At 47.4% G+C, this 19,105-nt stretch overlaps 1 protein-coding gene across 11 annotated transcripts in view; it reads right to left on the bottom strand.

Annotated features, from left to right (window-relative positions):
• FOXN3 (forkhead box N3) overlaps positions 1 to 19,105 on the bottom strand; it is a 399,089-nt gene that overhangs the window by 112,532 nt on the left and 267,452 nt on the right. For all 11 annotated transcript variants that reach the window (XM_045071364.1, XM_004739079.3, XM_004739080.3 and 8 more), the window contains one exon: positions 3,453 to 3,517. In XM_045071364.1, the coding sequence (XP_044927299.1) occupies positions 3,453 to 3,517 (65 nt within the window). The remainder of the gene's footprint in view (positions 1 to 3,452; positions 3,518 to 19,105) is intronic.

Below are 19,105 nucleotides of genomic sequence, written 5' to 3'. Positions count from 1 at the left end.
GATGTTTAAATAAAGTAACCTAATTTGAAGTTTGTGGGTGAATGGAATGTGTGCCTGTATGTGTGTGTGACATTAATAAAATAAAAAATGTATTACAAACACATAGAAACCAAAACAGGGACACAAAGACATGAGGAGGGGACAGCTGGAGACACCTGTCAGCTAGCCACTGCTGCAGGGCCTCAGATAAGCCACACTCGTCTGTTTGGACCCTTCCTGGGCCCCCTTTAAACACAGGGCTTGTCCCTTTCTGGCACATGGCGAGGTTTCCGTTGTACAAGAACTGATGTACTCTCTGGTCTGTGGAACTGCTAACATCCTGAAATTGTCTCCAGCAGCTTAAATGGCATTTAAAATAAATACTGTGAATTGATGAAATGACCAATTATGTTAAGTACCCATGCCTGGTGTAATCTAAACCAAATCTTACCCCATTATCCTCAAAACTGCTAGATGAGTCAGCAGGTCCCTCTCGCCAGTGACTCTGCAAGAACCAAGTACAGAGACCACACTCAAGTAGGACCGAGCGCTTCCTTCCCGTTAGTTCTTGCAACTGGTTTTATGCTGGAAAAAATATAAATAACTCCTATGTTTCTGCTCAACAGCTAATAAACCAAACAACTCTTAGCCAATGCACATGGGTTCCCACTACATTACCATATATGCCTATTGTTCCATGGATTTTAGGGTCTAACTTCCGCCGTATCCTCTCTGGACAGAACAGTGCTCCAAAGCATATCCTGCTGAGAACAGGGGCTGTCGCCATCCCAGAGTGCCCATGAAGCATTCCTTCTTCACACCCACCATACAAGTCCCCTTCGCTATGTGCCCTATTGCCTACAGACTCTTGTTTCCCCTTCTCGCAATGCCTTTTGCTCTCTTTCCACAAATCCACAAGCTATTTTTCAAGGGCTCGTTCAAGGTCAACGCTCCCCCTACACTCCCTCCCTCCTGACCATCATCAGCCTCCCTCCTCCAAAAGGTGCGACACACCTGCTGCTTCGGCCATGCCTGACTTCTTTTAGTCTCAACTCCCAGGGACACTCCACACAGTGGGCTTCTCCCCGATCACCCCCGTGTAGCCTGTTCTGCATGGGAGGGGACCCACAGTCAGCCAAGCTTTGCCGGCCAGTACCCGGGCCTCTATGTCACCTTCTACCACGTTCTAGGAGGCAGGTTCTTCAGGGTATCCTGCTTGCCTTCAGTCCCAGTCCCTGAGGCCAGGACCTACTCATAGAGTTCTTTCCTAGTTGAATTACCTAGAACAAATGCCCTCCTGTTTGCCACAGGGGGGAAAGAAGAAGTGCGTGCATATTTTTAAAATTGTAAAGTATAAAGATGAGAAAGTATAAATCAGGCACGTTTTCTTCCACTTGAGTCTAATCTCAATTGTCTGTTGGCATGACTGGGAAGCTCCCATCTTTTTACTGTAAAACCCATGTTTTTACTGTAAAACTTTGGCTCATGGGTGTTCTTGATGAACCAGTACCACCCACTAAAGGGGCACAAAAATATTGGTTAGGGAGAACAGGCAGAGTCTGGAAAATCTCAGCACCATAAAAGTGTCTTGAGAACTCTATATACAGATATAGCAAATATATAGCAAAGAACTATTGAAGGAAAAAATGAACAAATCCTTGCCCACCCTCTCAAACTCTAACCAAGAGTCTTCTCATTTTCACATACACCAAAAAAATTAAAATTAAAAAAAAAAAATAGGAGAGCTGTACTTAAGTGGATGTGGATTGAATAAGCATCTGAAATTGGTAATAATGAGATTCTCAACGCTCAGAATAATTAGAATTTTAAACCCTATCAGGGAAAGAAAAAAAGGTCCACACCCATGAGATAGATTCTCAGAGTGAAATCACTCCACTTCAGAACCTTACTGATGTTTTCTTCATGCTTTCACCTGGCAGAAACAACCAGAAACTAATCCTAAGAGCAAATCTTACTTAATGTGAAACTTAATGAATAAAAATCCTGTAAGAAAATGTACTCGCTAAATAAAATCCCTCTTCTGAAAATAATCCAAACACAAATGATATTCATATCATTGTTATAGACGTACATGAAAAATAAATATGCACATAACTTTGAAATTCACTTGAAAACACTCCCAAAGGCTCATCGTAATTGGTTTCCGTTTATACCATCTGAAGGGAGAACAGATTTTTTAAAATTATGTATTAATCTTTGAGAGTGGAGGGAGTTCCCCATTTTCCTTAAATATTTAGGCTATCTATAATGGTCATTAAAATGAGGATTAGTTAGATCCACCTGCCTAAATTTCACCTGTACCAAGCAAACAGGCAAGGAAATTCTTCAGCTGCAGATTTCATAGGCTATTAAAAGGACAATGTGTGATCACATGGCCTATAAAACAACAACTGAAATGTGATGCCATCTCTTTGAGTTACTCAGGAAAACCGAAGATAAATGCCCCTTTTCTCAGCCACATTTATATTCCATTCCTTCACACACCTGGCTGGCCCTCGGCATGAACTTTTCAGGAAAAGAGGCTTACCTGCTTTAAACCAACCCAAAGGCAGGCACCACTCCACGTTCGAAGCCCGGTGCAGTTCTAACCCTCTCAGTATCATGAGACCCAACTGCTTTTTTGCCACTCTGACACCCAGCCCATCGACCGAGGCTAATGGGGACAGGAAACTGGAAACCTCAGGAGCCCACCGATTCCAGCTTCTCTGCACGACAGACCTCCAAAGCAGTGAAAATCCAGAAGTATCTAGAACGCATCTTACGGCTACTTTTAACCATTTATTCTTCTTTCACTTTATTCAGTCATTTCAAAGGAAACTTAAGAGCCAAAGCAGAGATGAAAGGCATTTGGAATTCCTTGAGCACACTGGAGAGGACTGACAGCAAAGCAGCCAAGGGTGGGCCAGACAGCAGGAAGAACGTCCCCCTGCCAAGGACGCTGGTGGAGACAGGAGAGGGGTGACTGAAGTCTGAGCCTGGGAGTCAGCCACAGCCAACTGTCCAGGCGCACAGACCAACAAGGAGTAAGGGGACCTACCTACCCCATGCACCAAAATGCCGGCACAACCCCCAAATACCTCATTTGCCCGAGCACTGGGAATACACAACTGGGGGGCGGGGGTTGTTTTCACCAGCTGCCCAGCTCAGTTCATGCTACTCTCAAATCCTAACTGCATCGTCATTCCAGTTTCACCAAAGCAAGCTGGACGTCTGAAACAGGACCCGTGGGGGCAGACCAAAGAACCGGTACCAGTTTCGGGCTAACAGTTCAGAGCAACCAGGAGACGTGAGTAGGAGGAAATAAAGAGAACTGGACAAAGCGTCCCAGCCCACAGCAGTCACACTTCTCCAGACAGTGCCCGCTGCTAAAGAGGACAGAGCTCCCCCCGCTGCCAGCAGCCCAAGGGCACAGGGCCCGGGGGGCGGGGAAGGGGGCGCACCTAGAGACCTACCTTGCAGAAGGGCTCCATTTCTCTTGAAGAAGGTGCTGCCCGGCCAGATGGGTGGACCTGATGTGCTGGAAGAGAAGAGAAACCGGGATCAGCGTGGGCTCGCGCACACTCGCTCCCCCAGCAGAGCTCGCAGAAGGCCTCAGCACACTTTCCCAACGACACGTTATCTATCCCCACCCCACCCCCGCCCCCGCAAAAACACATCTTTAAAAACCACCAGGTTTGTTTTCAGTTGAATGCGCTTTGTATTTCCCAGCGTGGAACCTGTCAGTGTGGGTGTTCTGTCCACTGTCCTGTGCCTTCTGCCTCCTGGGCGCTGAAATCATTTGCAGGTAAATGAAAGAGCACGTTCACATGGTTCAACATCACAATGTAGCACTTAAGAACAGCTGCTAATGGACTCCTATTTTACAAACTTATGTGGCAGAGAACTTCTCTCCGCGGCTTCCGGGACCAAGTACGTTTTTCCGTCACCTCCTAGTGACACCGGCCTATGATGAACGCAAGCCCACTTTTCTCGGCCGTTCTCCTCGCCAGATCCTTCATATACAGAAACAGCTTGGATGGACTCCCTCCCTGCCTCTCTGTCTCGTTTGGTATCCTGTTTTCCATTTCTTTGCTTATTAAAATGTTGCCTCCAAACCCTATAGAACATTTCCCAGATGTGGCTGCTGCCCATGGTCCAGTAGTAGGAGACAGAGGCAAGGACACAAGGAAAGATCCACACACACAGACACTTTGCTTCAGTTACAGATGAGCATTTCAAACTGCCTTGAGATGCCCAGTGCAGAACTTTATAACCAAGTCAGTCTCAGGAAAATATCCTGGGAGTGAGAAGTCGGTTCTTCTAAACCAAGGATTGGTTTAATTCATGTTAGACAGCACTTAGTCAAATAGGTTACTACAACCAACCCACGAGGCAGTACAAGCTACCTTTGTTAAGACAGTCTGTGGCAGGGGGCGCCTGGGTGGCTCCGTGGGTTAAGCCGCTGCCTTCGGCTCAGGTCATGATCTCAGGGTCCTGGGATTGAGTCTCGCATTGGGCTCTCTGCTCAACAGGGAGCCTGCTTCCTCCTCTCTCTCTGCCTGCCTCTCTGCCTGCTTGTCATCTCTCTCTGTCAAATAAATAAATAAATAAAATCTTTAAAAAAAAAAAAATTAAAAAAAAGAAGAAGACAGTCTGTGGCAGGATGCCTGGGTGGCTCAGTTGGTTGAGCCACTGCCTTTAGCTCGGATCATGATCCCAGGATCCTGGAATCAAGTCCTGCCATCGAGCTTCTTGCTCGGCAGGAAGCCCGCTTCTCTCTCTGCCACTCTGTCTGCTTGTATGCTCGTTCTCTCTCTCTCTCTGACAAATAAATAAATAAAATCTCTAAATGCCCAGGTATAAATAAAGTTTAAAAAAAAAAAAAAGACAGTCCATGGCAAGAGACACAGTAGAAAAATAAAAAGCTGGTCTGACAGAGTTGTAAATCCAGTGGGCATGCCCACCCCGTACAGGAAATCAGAAGGGCTACGTAATGAACACTTTCCCGGTCAACCAGGGTCTCTGGTTGGACAGGACAGCAATCCATACTGTTAACAAGGAGAAACACCAGCGACACATTCTGCTGACCCAAATTTCGTTACCAGAGAGGTACAAACAACAGAGCAGGTAAGGGGACACGTTCCGTGATGGGTGAGGGGCGGAGAGGGAGCGGGAAAAGAGCTCCAGTGCATAGAAATACCATTCCCCAACAATGCCGAATGTGCTAGAAAGCACTATGAACTTTGATGTAAATGAACCTTTTTGTTTTATTTTGTTTGGGGCTGACTATACTCAGGCTAATTGAGAAGAATGCATCAGAGCTACAGCTTTTCCTGCAGTCCTCCGGGCTCAGGCAGGTGTGGCTTCTGAGCTGCTAGGCTGCAGAGGGACACCAGATCTGGCTGGGGTCTCAGGGCCGCAGGGCGACAGCAAGCTGATTTCTCTTCTATCTGATTCCTGTCCTATTCCATGGAGGCTTTTAAGGCTCAAAGATGCAGGAAAAATAATGTGCATCAAAATGCTCAAGATTATCTTTTAGCAACTCCAGCCAACTCCCTGGGATTTTTACCATCTTATTTTTATAAGAAAGCAGGAAACAGCAAGCTGGCTGTTGCCAATCCCAAGTCACCTGATTTCTAAAGATATTTAAAAACTGAGGACTTCATTATAGAGGAGTTGGTGCTTTGAGAGAATTCAATAATTGAGTATTACTGCAGGAGCCTGAATATCCAGCTTACTTCCATCCAAATCTCCTCTTTATCCTGACCTTGATTTGGCTGAACACTGAGGAGACGCCAGGCATGGAGTAAATGTGGGGAACTGAGGTCAGGTAAATCCAGTGGTTTAAGATAAGGAAAATTCTCTGCATGATAGAAATCTTCTTGGCGATTTCTACAACATCCTTTTAATGTACCTAAGTCACTGATCACTATTCTAGTCGTTCTGCCACGCTGCCCACATAATGGATACTCCACTCGTGGAGAGAGATTCGGACGGGCCCACCTGCCAGCTCTCACCCGTCCCCCACTGTCAATGATGAATTCACCTCGGGTCTCTTTCTAGCTCAGTAAAGCTGGTTCCCATCATGCTAATTACAAAGCTTTGGAGCTCCCTGGCCAGACAGTCTACATGCCTCTTTTGGATGGTCCCTCAACACAGCTAACTGTCAGGGGACTCAAGGATTCATTAAGTACCTATTGAGAACTGTCTGTGGGGTGGAGAAGGACACAGGGGAAAAATTAAAAACCATATTTTACGGCCTCTAGGAACTTACCTAGCTCCGACCTCCTGGGACCGTGTCTTGAGTGACATATATGACTATGAAAAGACCAATGGATAAGGCCCCAGTGGCTGCAAGCTGGGGAGGCAGCAAATGGATTTTTTTTCCCCTCTCCATCTGCTGATGCTCACAGATCACTGGACTTTAAGGCTCAAAGCTGGTTTTTAAAAATTTAATGAAATCACCTGAAAGTGTTTATTAACCCTAGGAATTCAGAGAAGCAGCTAACTGAGGTCTTCATAGGAATTGCTTAAGGGCCCTGGAAACCACTAGTTTGCGAGGCAAATCAAGAGGAGGGGAGTATGGATGTGACACATGCAAGGGAGAGAGAGGCCAGGGGCTCTCTACACTCAGTCACTTGAGCACTGGTGACTTGTAGACAGCCACTGCCATGAGAAGTGGCCACTAGCGCCCCCTTACACCTACTGGAGTGGGTTTTAATCACCTTACAATGGTGCTCACAGGGTAGGATGCTAGGATAGCAAATTACCATTCACAAAGTAGAGCTGTCAGTGTTTTTCCAATGGGATCCCCCATGTTGTGGGTAGGCAGAGCAGAAAGAGGCACTGAGGAGCCGGAGGCCCTGAAAGGTGCCAGGACGTGCCCAGGCATTACAACTGGTCAGTGAAGAGCCCAAGACCAGACTGGGTCTTCCGGCGCCAGCCACTGTCTAGCCACACACATGGCATTCTGGCACTAAACTCGGATCTATCCTCCATGGAAGAAGGCTGTGGATGGTATGTCACTAAGAATCTCAAAGCCAATGGCTAAAATCACAACACAGGTAACAACAGATGTTGGCAAGGATGTGGAGAAAGGGGAACCCTCTTGCACTGCTGGTGGGAATGCAAGCTGGTGCAGGTACTCTGGAAAAGAGTATCGGTTCCTCAAAAAGTTAAAAAGAACTATGGTCCAGCAACTGCACTACTAGGTATCTACCCAAAAGATACAAAAATACTGACTCGAAGGGATACATGCACTCCGATACGTACAGCAGCATGATCAACAACAGCTAAATTACGGAAACGGCGCAAATGTCCATCAACCGGCGAACAGAGGAAAATGTGGGGTGTGTGTGCGTGTGTGTGTGTATAGATAATAGATAGATAAACACAAAGGAATATTTCTCAGCCGTAAAAAAGAAGGAAATCTTGTCATTTGCGACGACGTGGATGGAACAACTGCATTACGCTAAGAGAAATCAGTCAGTCGGAGAAAGACAAACATCAAATGAATTCACTCCTATATGGAATTTAAGAAACAAAACAGATGAATGTAAGGGGAGGAAAAGGCAGTGAGAGGCAAGCTGTAAAACAGACTCTTAACTATAGAGAGCACACCAAAGGTTGTGGGAGGGGAGGTGGCAGGGGGAGGGGCTCGATGGGGGATGGGCATTAAGGAGGGCTCTTGTTGGGACGAGCTCGGGGTGTTATACATAAGTGAGACTCACTAAACCCATATTACGCTATATGTTAACTAACTAGAATTTAAATAAAAACTTGAAATAAACAAACGCAAAGAACCCCAAGGCAAAATCCCAGGCTACAAAAAAGCAATGAGGCTCACCATTGGTGTAATACAGACAGGTGGGCTCATGGTTAGCAGAAACACAATGCGGGTGTCACAAATGTCTCATTTCAGTAACGCTCTAACAGAAGGCCATGACCTTCACCCTCTATGCCAAACCCACCTGCAACAAAGGCAGCCGACCAAAGGTTAAGAGGGCTCTGCCTGCCAGAAAAGCAGTTTGTGAACAGGCATTTGAGCACACTGACCCAGGCTGATTGTTAAGACCAGAGCTAAGCCTGCAAAAATCCCAAGAGAGGAATGATGCCATTTTAACAGCATCCCCAGCATCTGCTGGGTCTCAGTCCTCAGCCACTTCTTGGGCTGTACCCTCAAAGCTGCATGACTTCCAACTCCCAATGGGACACCATGCGCCAAAAGATTGTACAGCCCTAAGGTGGCTCTTGGCACAACGATGCATTCGATCAAGGGACGCTCTTCTGCTCATGAACTTTCATCATTGTGAGAACCAGGCAGACTGTAACCAAGACCCTGGGGGGTTCTGCCAAGACCCATACACTGGCCTGGACTTTCTGTGAATCTAATGAAAAGCAAATTAAGAAAAGAACTTTTTCCTAAGAACTCAGCTACTAAACGTGAACGGGTGTATCTAAAGAAAGAATACAGAGTACTCCAACACAAGTCAACCTTCACGACACTATATTAAGTGAAATGAGCCAGACACAAAGGGACAAATATGGGACTAGACTCGAGTGGCCAAATTCATAAAGACAGAAAGAAGAATGGAGGTTGCCAGGGGCTGAGGGGCGGGGAGTGGAGAGAGCTGTTTAATGGGTACTGCCGTTCAGTAAGATGAAGAGAATTCTAGACTGCTTACACAACAGTGTGAATGCACTCAGTGAACTCTACTGGATTGTGCATCTAAGAAAACCAGTTAAGAGAGTAATATTTAGGGGTGCCTGGGTGGCTCAGTTGGTTGAGCGTCTTGATTTTGGCTTGGGTCCTGATTTCAGGGCCATGGGATTGAGCCCTGTGTTGGGCTCTGCACTCAGCATGGAGTCTGCTTGAGATTCTCTCTTTTTCCCCCTTCCCTTCTCCCCTCCCATAAACAAAATCTTTTAAAGAAGGATGGGAATATTTAATGTTGTATCTATTTAACCACAATTTAATTTTTTTAAATGTACAATGAGGGAGACAGAGAGACAGGAGAGAGTGAATGAGTGAAGGAACGTGTATAACAACGAGTTTGAGGTCTAAATAAAGAGTTTTGAGCAGTGAAGAACCAACCTACGTACTATATGTGAAGGGACAGTTAGCATCTCTGTTAGAATGGTCCACAACACACTACAAAGCAGAAAGCCCAAACCAACTGAGGAAAAGGAAAGGGGTATCATGAGATCAGTCTATCCTAATCTAGTATTTACAGGTCTTGCCCAATACGTCGTAGGCAATGGAATAGCCTCATGTCATATTCTTAGCCCTTGAAACGAGAGTGTGAGGGCAATCACTTGGAACATGTGACATCTACCACCAGACTGTGTTTACCTAGAAATAAAATACTCAAAGCACTTGTAAGAGCAGGGAAATTCCTGAAAAAAATACCTGAAATTTTATTGTTTTAACTCTGTGTATTCATCACCAGGAAGTAATAGAAAAACAAATGTGACCCAGATCATACAATAACAGAGACCTCTTGGGTGAAGGGTGCCAGTCACTGAAGTTTGGAAAGAAGAAATCAGAGCAGGCTGGACAAAGAGACCAAGTCAGAAGGTATCATGTCTCACAAAATACTGCTCACAATTTGAGAAGCACGACTAGAGAGCTCAGCTGAGCGTTCAGCTTCTTGGGGACATTCCTGGTACTTTTATAACCTTCCAAACAAACAAAACAAAACAAAAAACAGAACATGATGACATAACAAAGGGATCTCAGCGGCCACTTGGTCCCTACTGAGATGTGGTGGGGGGCGGCACAAGATCTGGACATGGGAGTTTGTGTGACACAAAACAGCCTGGACGTCTTTTAACTTGGCCAAGTCTCAACTCCATGCCGTCAAGTGGGGGCAATGACACGAGACAACAAAAGAAGGGCGCTTGGGGAACTGCAAGAATCCGGGTGGTGCTCCTGAGGACAGGGACACTGCATTTCGGGGAACTGAAGAGACGTGCTTGGTGCCAACACTTCCCCTAACAGCCTGCGCACTCTCCCAGTTTGGCTGCTGTTCCTGTAATGGACAAGGAGGCCGTGTTTTCCTCTTCCTCTTTTCTTTCTAGATGCTCTGAGATGGTCTCGTGGTGAAGGTTCCCCAGTCCCAAGTAGCAATGAACAGTTTATAAAAATCAATAGGCTGCAAGGAGCAGCTTTACAGATATCAACCACTTTAAAGAAAGCTAAAATAAACAGAGAGAACTCAGGGCACCCAGGTGGTTCAGTGGGTTTAACGTCTGACTCCTGGTTTCTGCTCAGGTCATGGGACGGAGCCCCATGTTGGGCTCCGTGCTCAGTGGAGTCTTCTTGGGATTCTCTCCTGCTCCCTCTCTCTCTCTCCTCCTCTTGCTCGCATGCCTGTGTGCGTCCTCTCTAATAAATCAAATCTTAAAAAGAGAGAGAGAGAGAGAAAACACTCTGCAGAGAATCCTGCACAGATCCAAAGGGGCAAGTATGGCAGCCCACAGTGATCTTCCAGAGTCTGGTGGAAACATACTAGGACTGGCCAATTCGTGAGACAGCATCACTGAAACATTGAGACAAAAATGACCCAGGACCACAAAAGCCACAGCAGAGAGCATGGCAAGATCACCCTGGGGGCAAAACATGGACCCCGATAAGAAATGGAGTCACTTTGCTACCTTAGCCATGTGTGTAAATGAGAGACTCATCCAAATGGATCACCCTACGAATAGTTCTTGGGTGCCTGTCACTGCCAAGGCCCCGAGGTGCTGGGGGCTGAAAGGGCTGTGAGAACCTACTGTGAGAACCCCACAGAGGCAGGCTGTCTCGGGGTTAAGAACCACTGTGTTATTTTAACTATGTCAATGTTTCCAAATGGGCTACCAAGCACACGATGAAGGATAGGATTCCCTCCTTGAACGCATGTGAACCACTGTTGACCTATGGCAGGTCATAGGCAAGGTCATAGGTTGACCTTAGCACTACTGGCATCTGGGGCTGGAGAATTCCTTGTTACAGGGGCTTATCCTGTGCATCGTCAGATGGTGGGCGGCCTCCCTGGCCTCTGACCCTAAATGCCAGTCCTCCCCTGTGGTAACAACTACAGAAGTCCCCAGGACCACTGGCCTGGTGGTCAGCTACCCCACTAAGCTGGCCCCCATCTCCTCCCACTCGCCCAATCCCAGACCTCCCTCTCACACCTCCGCCCGGCAGTGTTGCCTCCTCTTTTCTGAAACCAAAGCCAATCTGCCTAAGTTCCCTCTCCCTCTGTTACTTCCACCTGTGTCTGAACCTCTTTCCTCACAAAATGGTACCCTACTGCCCTCTTTCCTTCTGGAACCTACCCTCCCTCCATTACCCCTTGTGACCTTTGTCTCCACTTGCCCCTCCTTTCTGAGGGCTAATAAACTATTCTTCTCTCGTTCATGATCAAACACCAACTAGTGTTCAGACCCTCCTTGGATCCCGGAGCTCTGCCATGTACTGGCAAGCCCCCAAGCTGGCACAGCACGCAGGGCCTTGACCCCATCACATGACTGTCTCCAAGGACTGGACACCGTCCTCTCACATCGATGTCACCAGAGGCCTGCCAGTCACCGGCCGTTCAGGGCAGAGGGCCCATGGGGGCACAACAGCCTAACCTCCCCTCCTCCGCGTGCTCGCAAGAGAGGCCTGCCTGTCTTTTCCTAACCACATAAACTCCATGACTTTGGACGTTACCCCTTTAAAATCCTTTCTTATTTTAACCTCAAAACACCCTTCTAGCCTGGTTTCTTTGTCCCACTCTCCTTTCTATATATCCTGTGAGCTCTCTGTCCAGCCTTGGCCCCGTAATTATGGGCATTCCTAAAACGTTTAGTCCTCTCTCTTCTCTCCTCCTATTCCTTTCCTAGAAGAGTTTACGGAACGATGGACTTTCCAATCCTGCATCTCCAGCTGACGTTGTCGGGAGATTCTGGAACGTACCTCTAGCTGTGGCGTGACGCGATCCTGGGCTGTCACCCAGCCCATTCTGTGAAGAAAGGGGCGGGCTTTCTGCCTCTGCCTCCCTGGTGGTCCCCATGGGCACTTCCACACTGCCCTCAGTTTCCCTGTCTCCCTGAGCTCTCTAGGGCTGCCACAACAAACGTCACAGATGAGAGGCTTTCACACAAATCTCTTGTCTCCCAGTTCTAGAGGCTAGAAGTCGAAGGTCAATATCGCTTCTTCCACGGGGTCTAAGTGAGAATCTGTTCTGTGCCTAGCTCTGAGTTTCTGGGTGTGAGGACAATCTTTGTATGCACCACGCCATCTCTACCGTCATATTTACCTGGCCTTCTCCCAGCGTGTGCTCGCCTGCATCCACATTTCCCCTTTTCGTATTGGCTTAGGAGGTCCAGCCGACCGCAGTACGACCCTATCTTACCAAATGACACCTACAATGGCCTTATTTCCAAATCAGGTCATAGTCTGAGGTGCTAGGTGCTAGGTGCTAGGACATCAAGCTAGGAGTCTGGGGGGGGACAACTCAACCCATCACAGTGTCTGTGGCTGTCTCTTCTTCCAGACGGTGCACTCACTCTCCGCAACACAGAGACACCTGTCTTTTCTTTCCCTAAATCTCCATCACCCAGCACACTGCTGGGAACCTGGCAGCACCTGTCAAATGTTTGCTGAGGGAATACAAGTTCACACTGTAACTCAGCATTCCTCCCAAAAACAACAAAGAGGAAAAAAAAAATCACTCATCCTTTGGTGATCACCTGTAAAATTCTCAAGTTCGAAATTCGCAAGTGTCCAATACCTTCCTCTCCCATCCTCCAGTCTGGGGTCACCCACTGCTGCCAAGCCTTTCTTTCTAAGGTCTCTTGCATGTCACTCTACTGGGTCAACTGATATGCAGGTGTTCCTACCAGTGCCCTAACAAATCCACCCCCCAACCCACAACCCCAGGCAGCCCTGCCTAACACCTTAGCAGCCTTCTCTGAGCACAACACAGCATCTTCATTTGCTCTGCCATTGCTTTGCAAACTGCTCCTCAGGAAACCCTAGGAGGTGACCTGCCAACAGTGGTAGTGGGGGATGGGTATCTAGGTGAGGTCCTGGCCCAATGTCAGTAAGGGACATGATTTTTCTTGCATCTTACGTACTGAGCTTTCACATTATTTCTCATCTGAAGAGTCTAGTGATTACAAAAGTGTGGGAAAACCAGTAGCTAATGGGGAAGAATCAAAGCCAATAGGTTCTCTGCCCCTCAGAAGTCTTTATATTCTTCCCCAGTGTGCTCCCTGCTCCCCAATATGCCACCTGGCCAGGTCTCCAGAATACATGTGGACCCCACGAACTTCTGAAGCCCATTCAATCCAATTCTGTTCCCCTCTGCCTGAAATGCCCGTTTCTGGCGTTCTCCTGGCCTGTTCAGGTCCCATCCATCCTTCATTGCTCAACTCAAATCCCAGATCCCAGCGAGAATGTTCCTGTTCACTCCCACACCCCACACCTTGGGACCTGCTCTGAGTTGGTTTAGTAATTTCTACCTGTACAGCCAGTTGGGAATTGATCATACTCTGCGATGTTCTCTGATCTGTTTTCTTACACCTTCAATTCACTTTCCGTAGGCCTGTGCCTTGACTCCCAAAGGCCTGAAACCCCACATGGGCAGGGACTAGGGTGACTTCCCTTCAAGTTTGTCACACACAGAAGGTAAGTGTCCCAAGTCTACTAAGTGATGTTATAAAACAGCAGAAACGCTACCTGCGTATCATAAACAGAATTACCTCAAACACTAAGGATTTTTAAAAAATCTCTTATAGACATAATTAAGTCTTTTACCAAGAAACTAGCCTGTACAGTAACATTTCTTCTCTGTCATCATCTCAGATAAAACCTTAAAAATGGAAACGAAATGATAACTCTCATCATTGATGGTAAGTAAGAGTTAGGTAATTTAGATCACTCTTTTCTGTGATTTCTTGATTACTTAGGAATATATAAATAACTAGATAAGTACATGTATATTTCTGATAATATGGAATGCACGTTCGGGTCCACTGGAGAAATGCTGCTTGAAACCCCAGCTATGATTTTAGATGCATACGGCTCATGATACATTTTATGAACAGATGCAAAGGTGTTTATCATTATCTCGGTGCTACACAGTTTCTAATTTTACATATGAAAACCAAGGCATCATTCAGCATAAAGTGCATTATTTGCATGATATATTTGCATTTGTAAAACACCCACATTTACTTTTACTGCTTAATGGGCCTGGTTAAAATGGGCCACTCTATATAAATGGAGCACTGGTTCCCAACTCAATGGTGCTGATAAGAAAACGACTCCTTTTAGATGCAAATGAACCTACTAATCACAATTAAAATGGTGGAGTTGAGGGAAGCTGAGCAGCTGTTCTAAGAGCTACAAGTCTAGGGCCAGTTTGGTTCTAGCTTAATCTCTGGAGCTGCCTGGGACTGGAGGGGTTGGGGGGGCGGGATAATGACATGTGACATCTGCCCCGGTTGGGGGGTAGGGGGTGCGCAATGGGATAAACTTAACTTTCTAAGTATGGATGGGAGGGAACCAACAGCCCCCAGTCTTGGTTGACTAAGCAGATGTGGTCCGTCCAGGCAACTGGTGGTGTTAACCCACACCCGTCCACAGGATCAGATTTTAACCAGTCCCATTCAAAGGACACGAGCTAAGCAGAAAGGGAGGAGGGCTGCATTCGCAAAACTCATGGAGGAAAGGCAAGCCACACAGAGGAAGAGTTAAATGACCGAAACCACACCCCCCTTCAAGTGGTGCAGTCACCATGGAAAACAGTATGGTGGTTCCCCAAAAATATCACACGTGGAATTACCATATGATCTGGTAGTTCCCCTTCACCACAGACACAAAAAAGAACCGAAAGCAAGAACTCGGATAACTGTACCCCGTTGTTTATCACGGCACTATTCACAATGGGCAGACAGTGGAAGCAACCCGAGTGCCTACGCATGGATGAACAGACCCAGACTCTGTATGTGCACACAGTGGTCTTCAGCCAAGGACATTCTGACACAGGCTGTAACACGGCTGAACGCGGAGGACGGGCCCCTGTGAAATACACCAGTCACGATCAGCCAAAGACACTGCAGGATTCCAGCTATGTGAAGGTGGTATGTGAGGTACCCAGGGTAGTCAGAGTCATAAAGGACAGAAAGTAGAACGGTGGCGGCCGCGGGGTCGGGGCAGGATTGGGGAGTTGCTGTTGCATGGGTACAGAGTTTCAGTCTGGGAAGATGGAAAAGTTCTAGAAGCAGACACTGGTGCTGGTTACACAACGAATGTACCTAATGGCAGCAAACTGTGTACTTAGAAATCATGAATATGATAAATTTATGTTATAGGCATTTTACTATAACTTCAAAATAAATAAATGATAACTAAATAGATAAGATAGGTGGATAGATAGATAATAAAACAAGCAGACATTCCCTAAAGACTGGCCAGACAGGGGAGACAGGTGGGGGCTTCTCCGCTCCTCTGCCCCGACGCTCTGATAATGCAAGTGGGTTTGCCCACTTTTACTCACTTGCCCACTCACTGAGTGAGCGTGCTTTACACGTGCTATGGGGACAGAGCAGTGAAGAAACCATCCTGTCCTCCAAGAGGCAGGGACACAGATGGGTAAATAGACAAGGATTCGGGGCTCTACAGAGAATGATACACAGCTCTGGACACACAGCTGGGAGACCACTGCCCTCGGATCCCTCGATGATCATGAATGAAACTGGACTTCTTGGTAGAAAGAAACCATCAACAATCTTCTCTCTTCCACAAGGACTACTCTGACTTGATGCGCCTCTGTCTCTTCTTTGAGGTCTACGGCACTGGCCTCAACACACAGACTTCAGGACCAACTGTCTCACCAGTTCTCCTCCAGCGGCCTCCCTGGGGACACTGCCAGTCCTCCACAGGTGTCATCCACCAGGTACTAAGCGCTCCATAAATACCAATTACCATCAGAGCCCCAGAACAGTCACTTGGTATACTCTTGGGTGCATTCCCGGGGAGCTGAAATCTGGAGGCATTCCCATGGAGTTTCCCCATCTCAGCATCGCTGCCCCAGGAATACAGACACTCAGCCCCCTCAAGGAGCAGCCTGTCTGATGATGGCGGTTCTCTATGATGGAGTGGCTGATGGTGGCACAGGGACAGCTCCTAGCCTTGCCCTCTGGCTGTGCGGGCATGGAGGGGCTCCATGACTCACGACCTCCAGCTCTTCTTCCCTCCCCTGGCACTGGCTCTGGGAAGGTCTTGACAGCATCAGGAATTCGGTGGAATGTGCGGAACCAACTGGGGACTTCAGACCGAATGGGTATAGCTGGGGATGAGTGACAATGGGGAAACCTTTATCTTAAAAATCTAAAAACTGACTACCTTTTAAGAGGAAATGGCTCTCAAGTGAAAAATATCATTTTGTCGTGAACTCAGTGGCAAGTGTCCCATAACCTAGAAGCAGGAAGGGTGGCCCACATGCGTACCTCCTGTCCCAGGACGGCAGCATCATTCTGAGGCCACAACACACAATCATACTTTGCCCAAATGCAGATAATGCTAACGTCATCTCTCATTATTCCACTGAACTACTACAACTTTCAGAGAAACAGAGTCTAAAGTCACTGTCATCTACTCATCATTCAGGCTTATAGAGACTGAGATCTAGATCCAAGGCTGAATCCAATTTTTGACACAGTCTGACTCTGGTACTTCCGGCCGTGCTTCCCACTGCAGACGGGAAAATGACCTATTTTGGGGAAAACTGTGATTTACCTTGATGATTCCTCATCTCCTCCCCATGAGAGCCGGTCCCACCCCACGCCCCACCACAAAGATGAGAGACACGAGTGCGGATTTAGGAAAGCTGCTGAGAGCGAGCTGGACACTTCCGTCTGAATGTTCCAGCAAGGGTACCAAATCCAGCCACTCAAGTCAAGTCTGAAGTTAGAGGTAACAGCGCAGAAGTTTATATTTTATGAAACATTTTCCCTACAGGTTCTTGGATCTATTTGTGGTTGACTTTGAAGTGACAAAAAAGTGAATCTCTATTTCCAAAAAGTCATCTCTTCTGTCTGCCAAGGCCACACTACTGTGATGAGGTATCAGCCCCTAACAGTGCATGAAGAGCTGGCATGAAGAGCTGGCCGCCCCCTCAAAGATGTTCTTCCCACCCCTTCCTCACCTGCACTCCCTGCCCACCTCGCCCACCACCTGCACCTGCCACAGCTGCTTACTTGTGTCCTTCTCCGGTTCTCCAACACGGGGTCCCCATGTGTACCCTGAGTCTTGTTCTGGGAAACTAAGTAAGTGGTTGGAAATCCAACTGCAGTAGTCCTTTTTCCTTATCATAGGGGACAGAGCCTATTTAACAGACTTCTATCAATGCCCACTGGATCCTTGTTGAAAACTTAAGGAAACATTCGTTACTTCCCTTGAAGGAGAATGAAGCAAATTATGTTGCTAAGTTTCCTTTACAGTGTATTACATTCAAAGAGAACAGTTTCAAAAAAGTAAGGTTACATCTTGGCCGTGGTTATAGATAGATAGGGAAGGCTGTGTTTTACAAACCTTCGCGGTATACGGTGACTTTTCAGAACATTCCCTCCCCGCACAAACGTGACGGGTAGCTTTGCATGAGTTTTTTTTGTTTTGCTTTGTTTTGGCCTATACTTCCCTCTTCTTTGAACTTCCATGGCATTCAGAAGTTTCCACATCATTGCAGCTTTAAGCATATTCAGGAAAACCTTAGCTTCCTGAAACCTTTGGGGGAACTCAACTCCCAAGTGCAGAGGATGCCTCCTGGTGCCTGGTCCTTACACTCATCTTTGAGTGTCCACGGCCCACGGGCAGCACACACTTCATGTCTGGGGCACACCTGCTCTTCACTGGGGCCAGTCTGCCCAAGAGCTCCAGAAGGACACGCACCAGTCCCCCAACTTGCCTGTAGAGCTCAGCACTCAATCAGGATTTAAAAGGTCCTTCCAGCAAGCTTCTTCCGGGCCTTTTACCTGCCTCTCCTCTTCAAAGGCCACACCTAACAGTCAGGTGGCATCCAGTTTCTGAAGGCAGTCCCCGATGTCCCCTCTCCTGGGTGACAATTCCTGCGCAGAGCATACTTACAATGGGACCTGTCACCGCGTCCTATCTGCAGACACCCCAGCTTTCACTGGTGGGGGCAACACCAGCCTTCACTTGTGGGGGCGCCTCATTCACACTTGCACAATCCCAACACTTGCGCTTTCAAAACCAGTCCCTGGCTCGCTGTGGCTTGGTGTCACTTCCAAGTTCCTTAGCTCTGAGCGACTGGCTAAGCTTGTTCCAGCTTCATCTCCTGCCATCCCTGGTCTTTTTTTTCCCCCCTCCGTGTTGTTGCTCTGGCAATACCAAGTTGTTCACGGGTGCCCAGACACACCAGAGAGCTTCTCATTTTTGTCTCTGCTCTACTCAACTGCTCCTGCTTGAAACATCCCTCCTTCCAGGATCCTCACTGCAAACTCTCTGGCATTCTTGAAAATTCTGGTTCTGGCCTTCCTTCCACCTCCCCCTACGCCCAGTACAGATCCAGCCCCTCTCGTGCTGTTCCTCTGACGTGTAGCACACCGGATCACGCGGTCGGTCATCTACTTGTTTATATGGCTGGACTGCAAAGTCTCTGGAGAATACCAATTGTTCTATTAGTCTGAGGCTCCTCGTGGCTGGCGTGGAGTAGGTATTCAACAAATGTCTGCCAAAGAAATCAGCCTTAGAAAGTATATACAGAGCTGGGATCATGATCCTTGCTGTGCAGCTAAGAAAACTTCATTCTGAAAGGTGAAGTCACAAGGGTGCTGCCACTCGTAAATGATGCATACTCTTTCCACTAGAGTATGATGTTTATACAACCCACCTCTCATTTCCTGTTGTTTCTTGAGTTCTGTGATCTACAGGAAATAAAAGTTTACTGAATGTTTCAGAGCATCTATACATTGCCTTTCAGAACGGACACCTAGGACACTCCTATAATTCACCATTATCGGCACATCTAGTTGAACTTGGAGCCCGGGCAGCCAAGCGCTAAATTAACATCACTCTTCTCTGCAGAGGTGAGGGGGCTCTGAACAGGCACAAGACGCCTGCATAACTTGG

The sequence above is a fragment of the Mustela putorius genome, unplaced genomic scaffold (assembly GCF_011764305.1).
Source record: "Mustela putorius furo isolate JIRA1106 unplaced genomic scaffold, ASM1176430v1.1 tig00000129_pilon_pilon_pilon, whole genome shotgun sequence".
NCBI lineage: Eukaryota > Metazoa > Chordata > Mammalia > Carnivora > Mustelidae > Mustela > Mustela putorius.
This window is presented reverse-complemented; position numbering and strand designations above follow the sequence as displayed.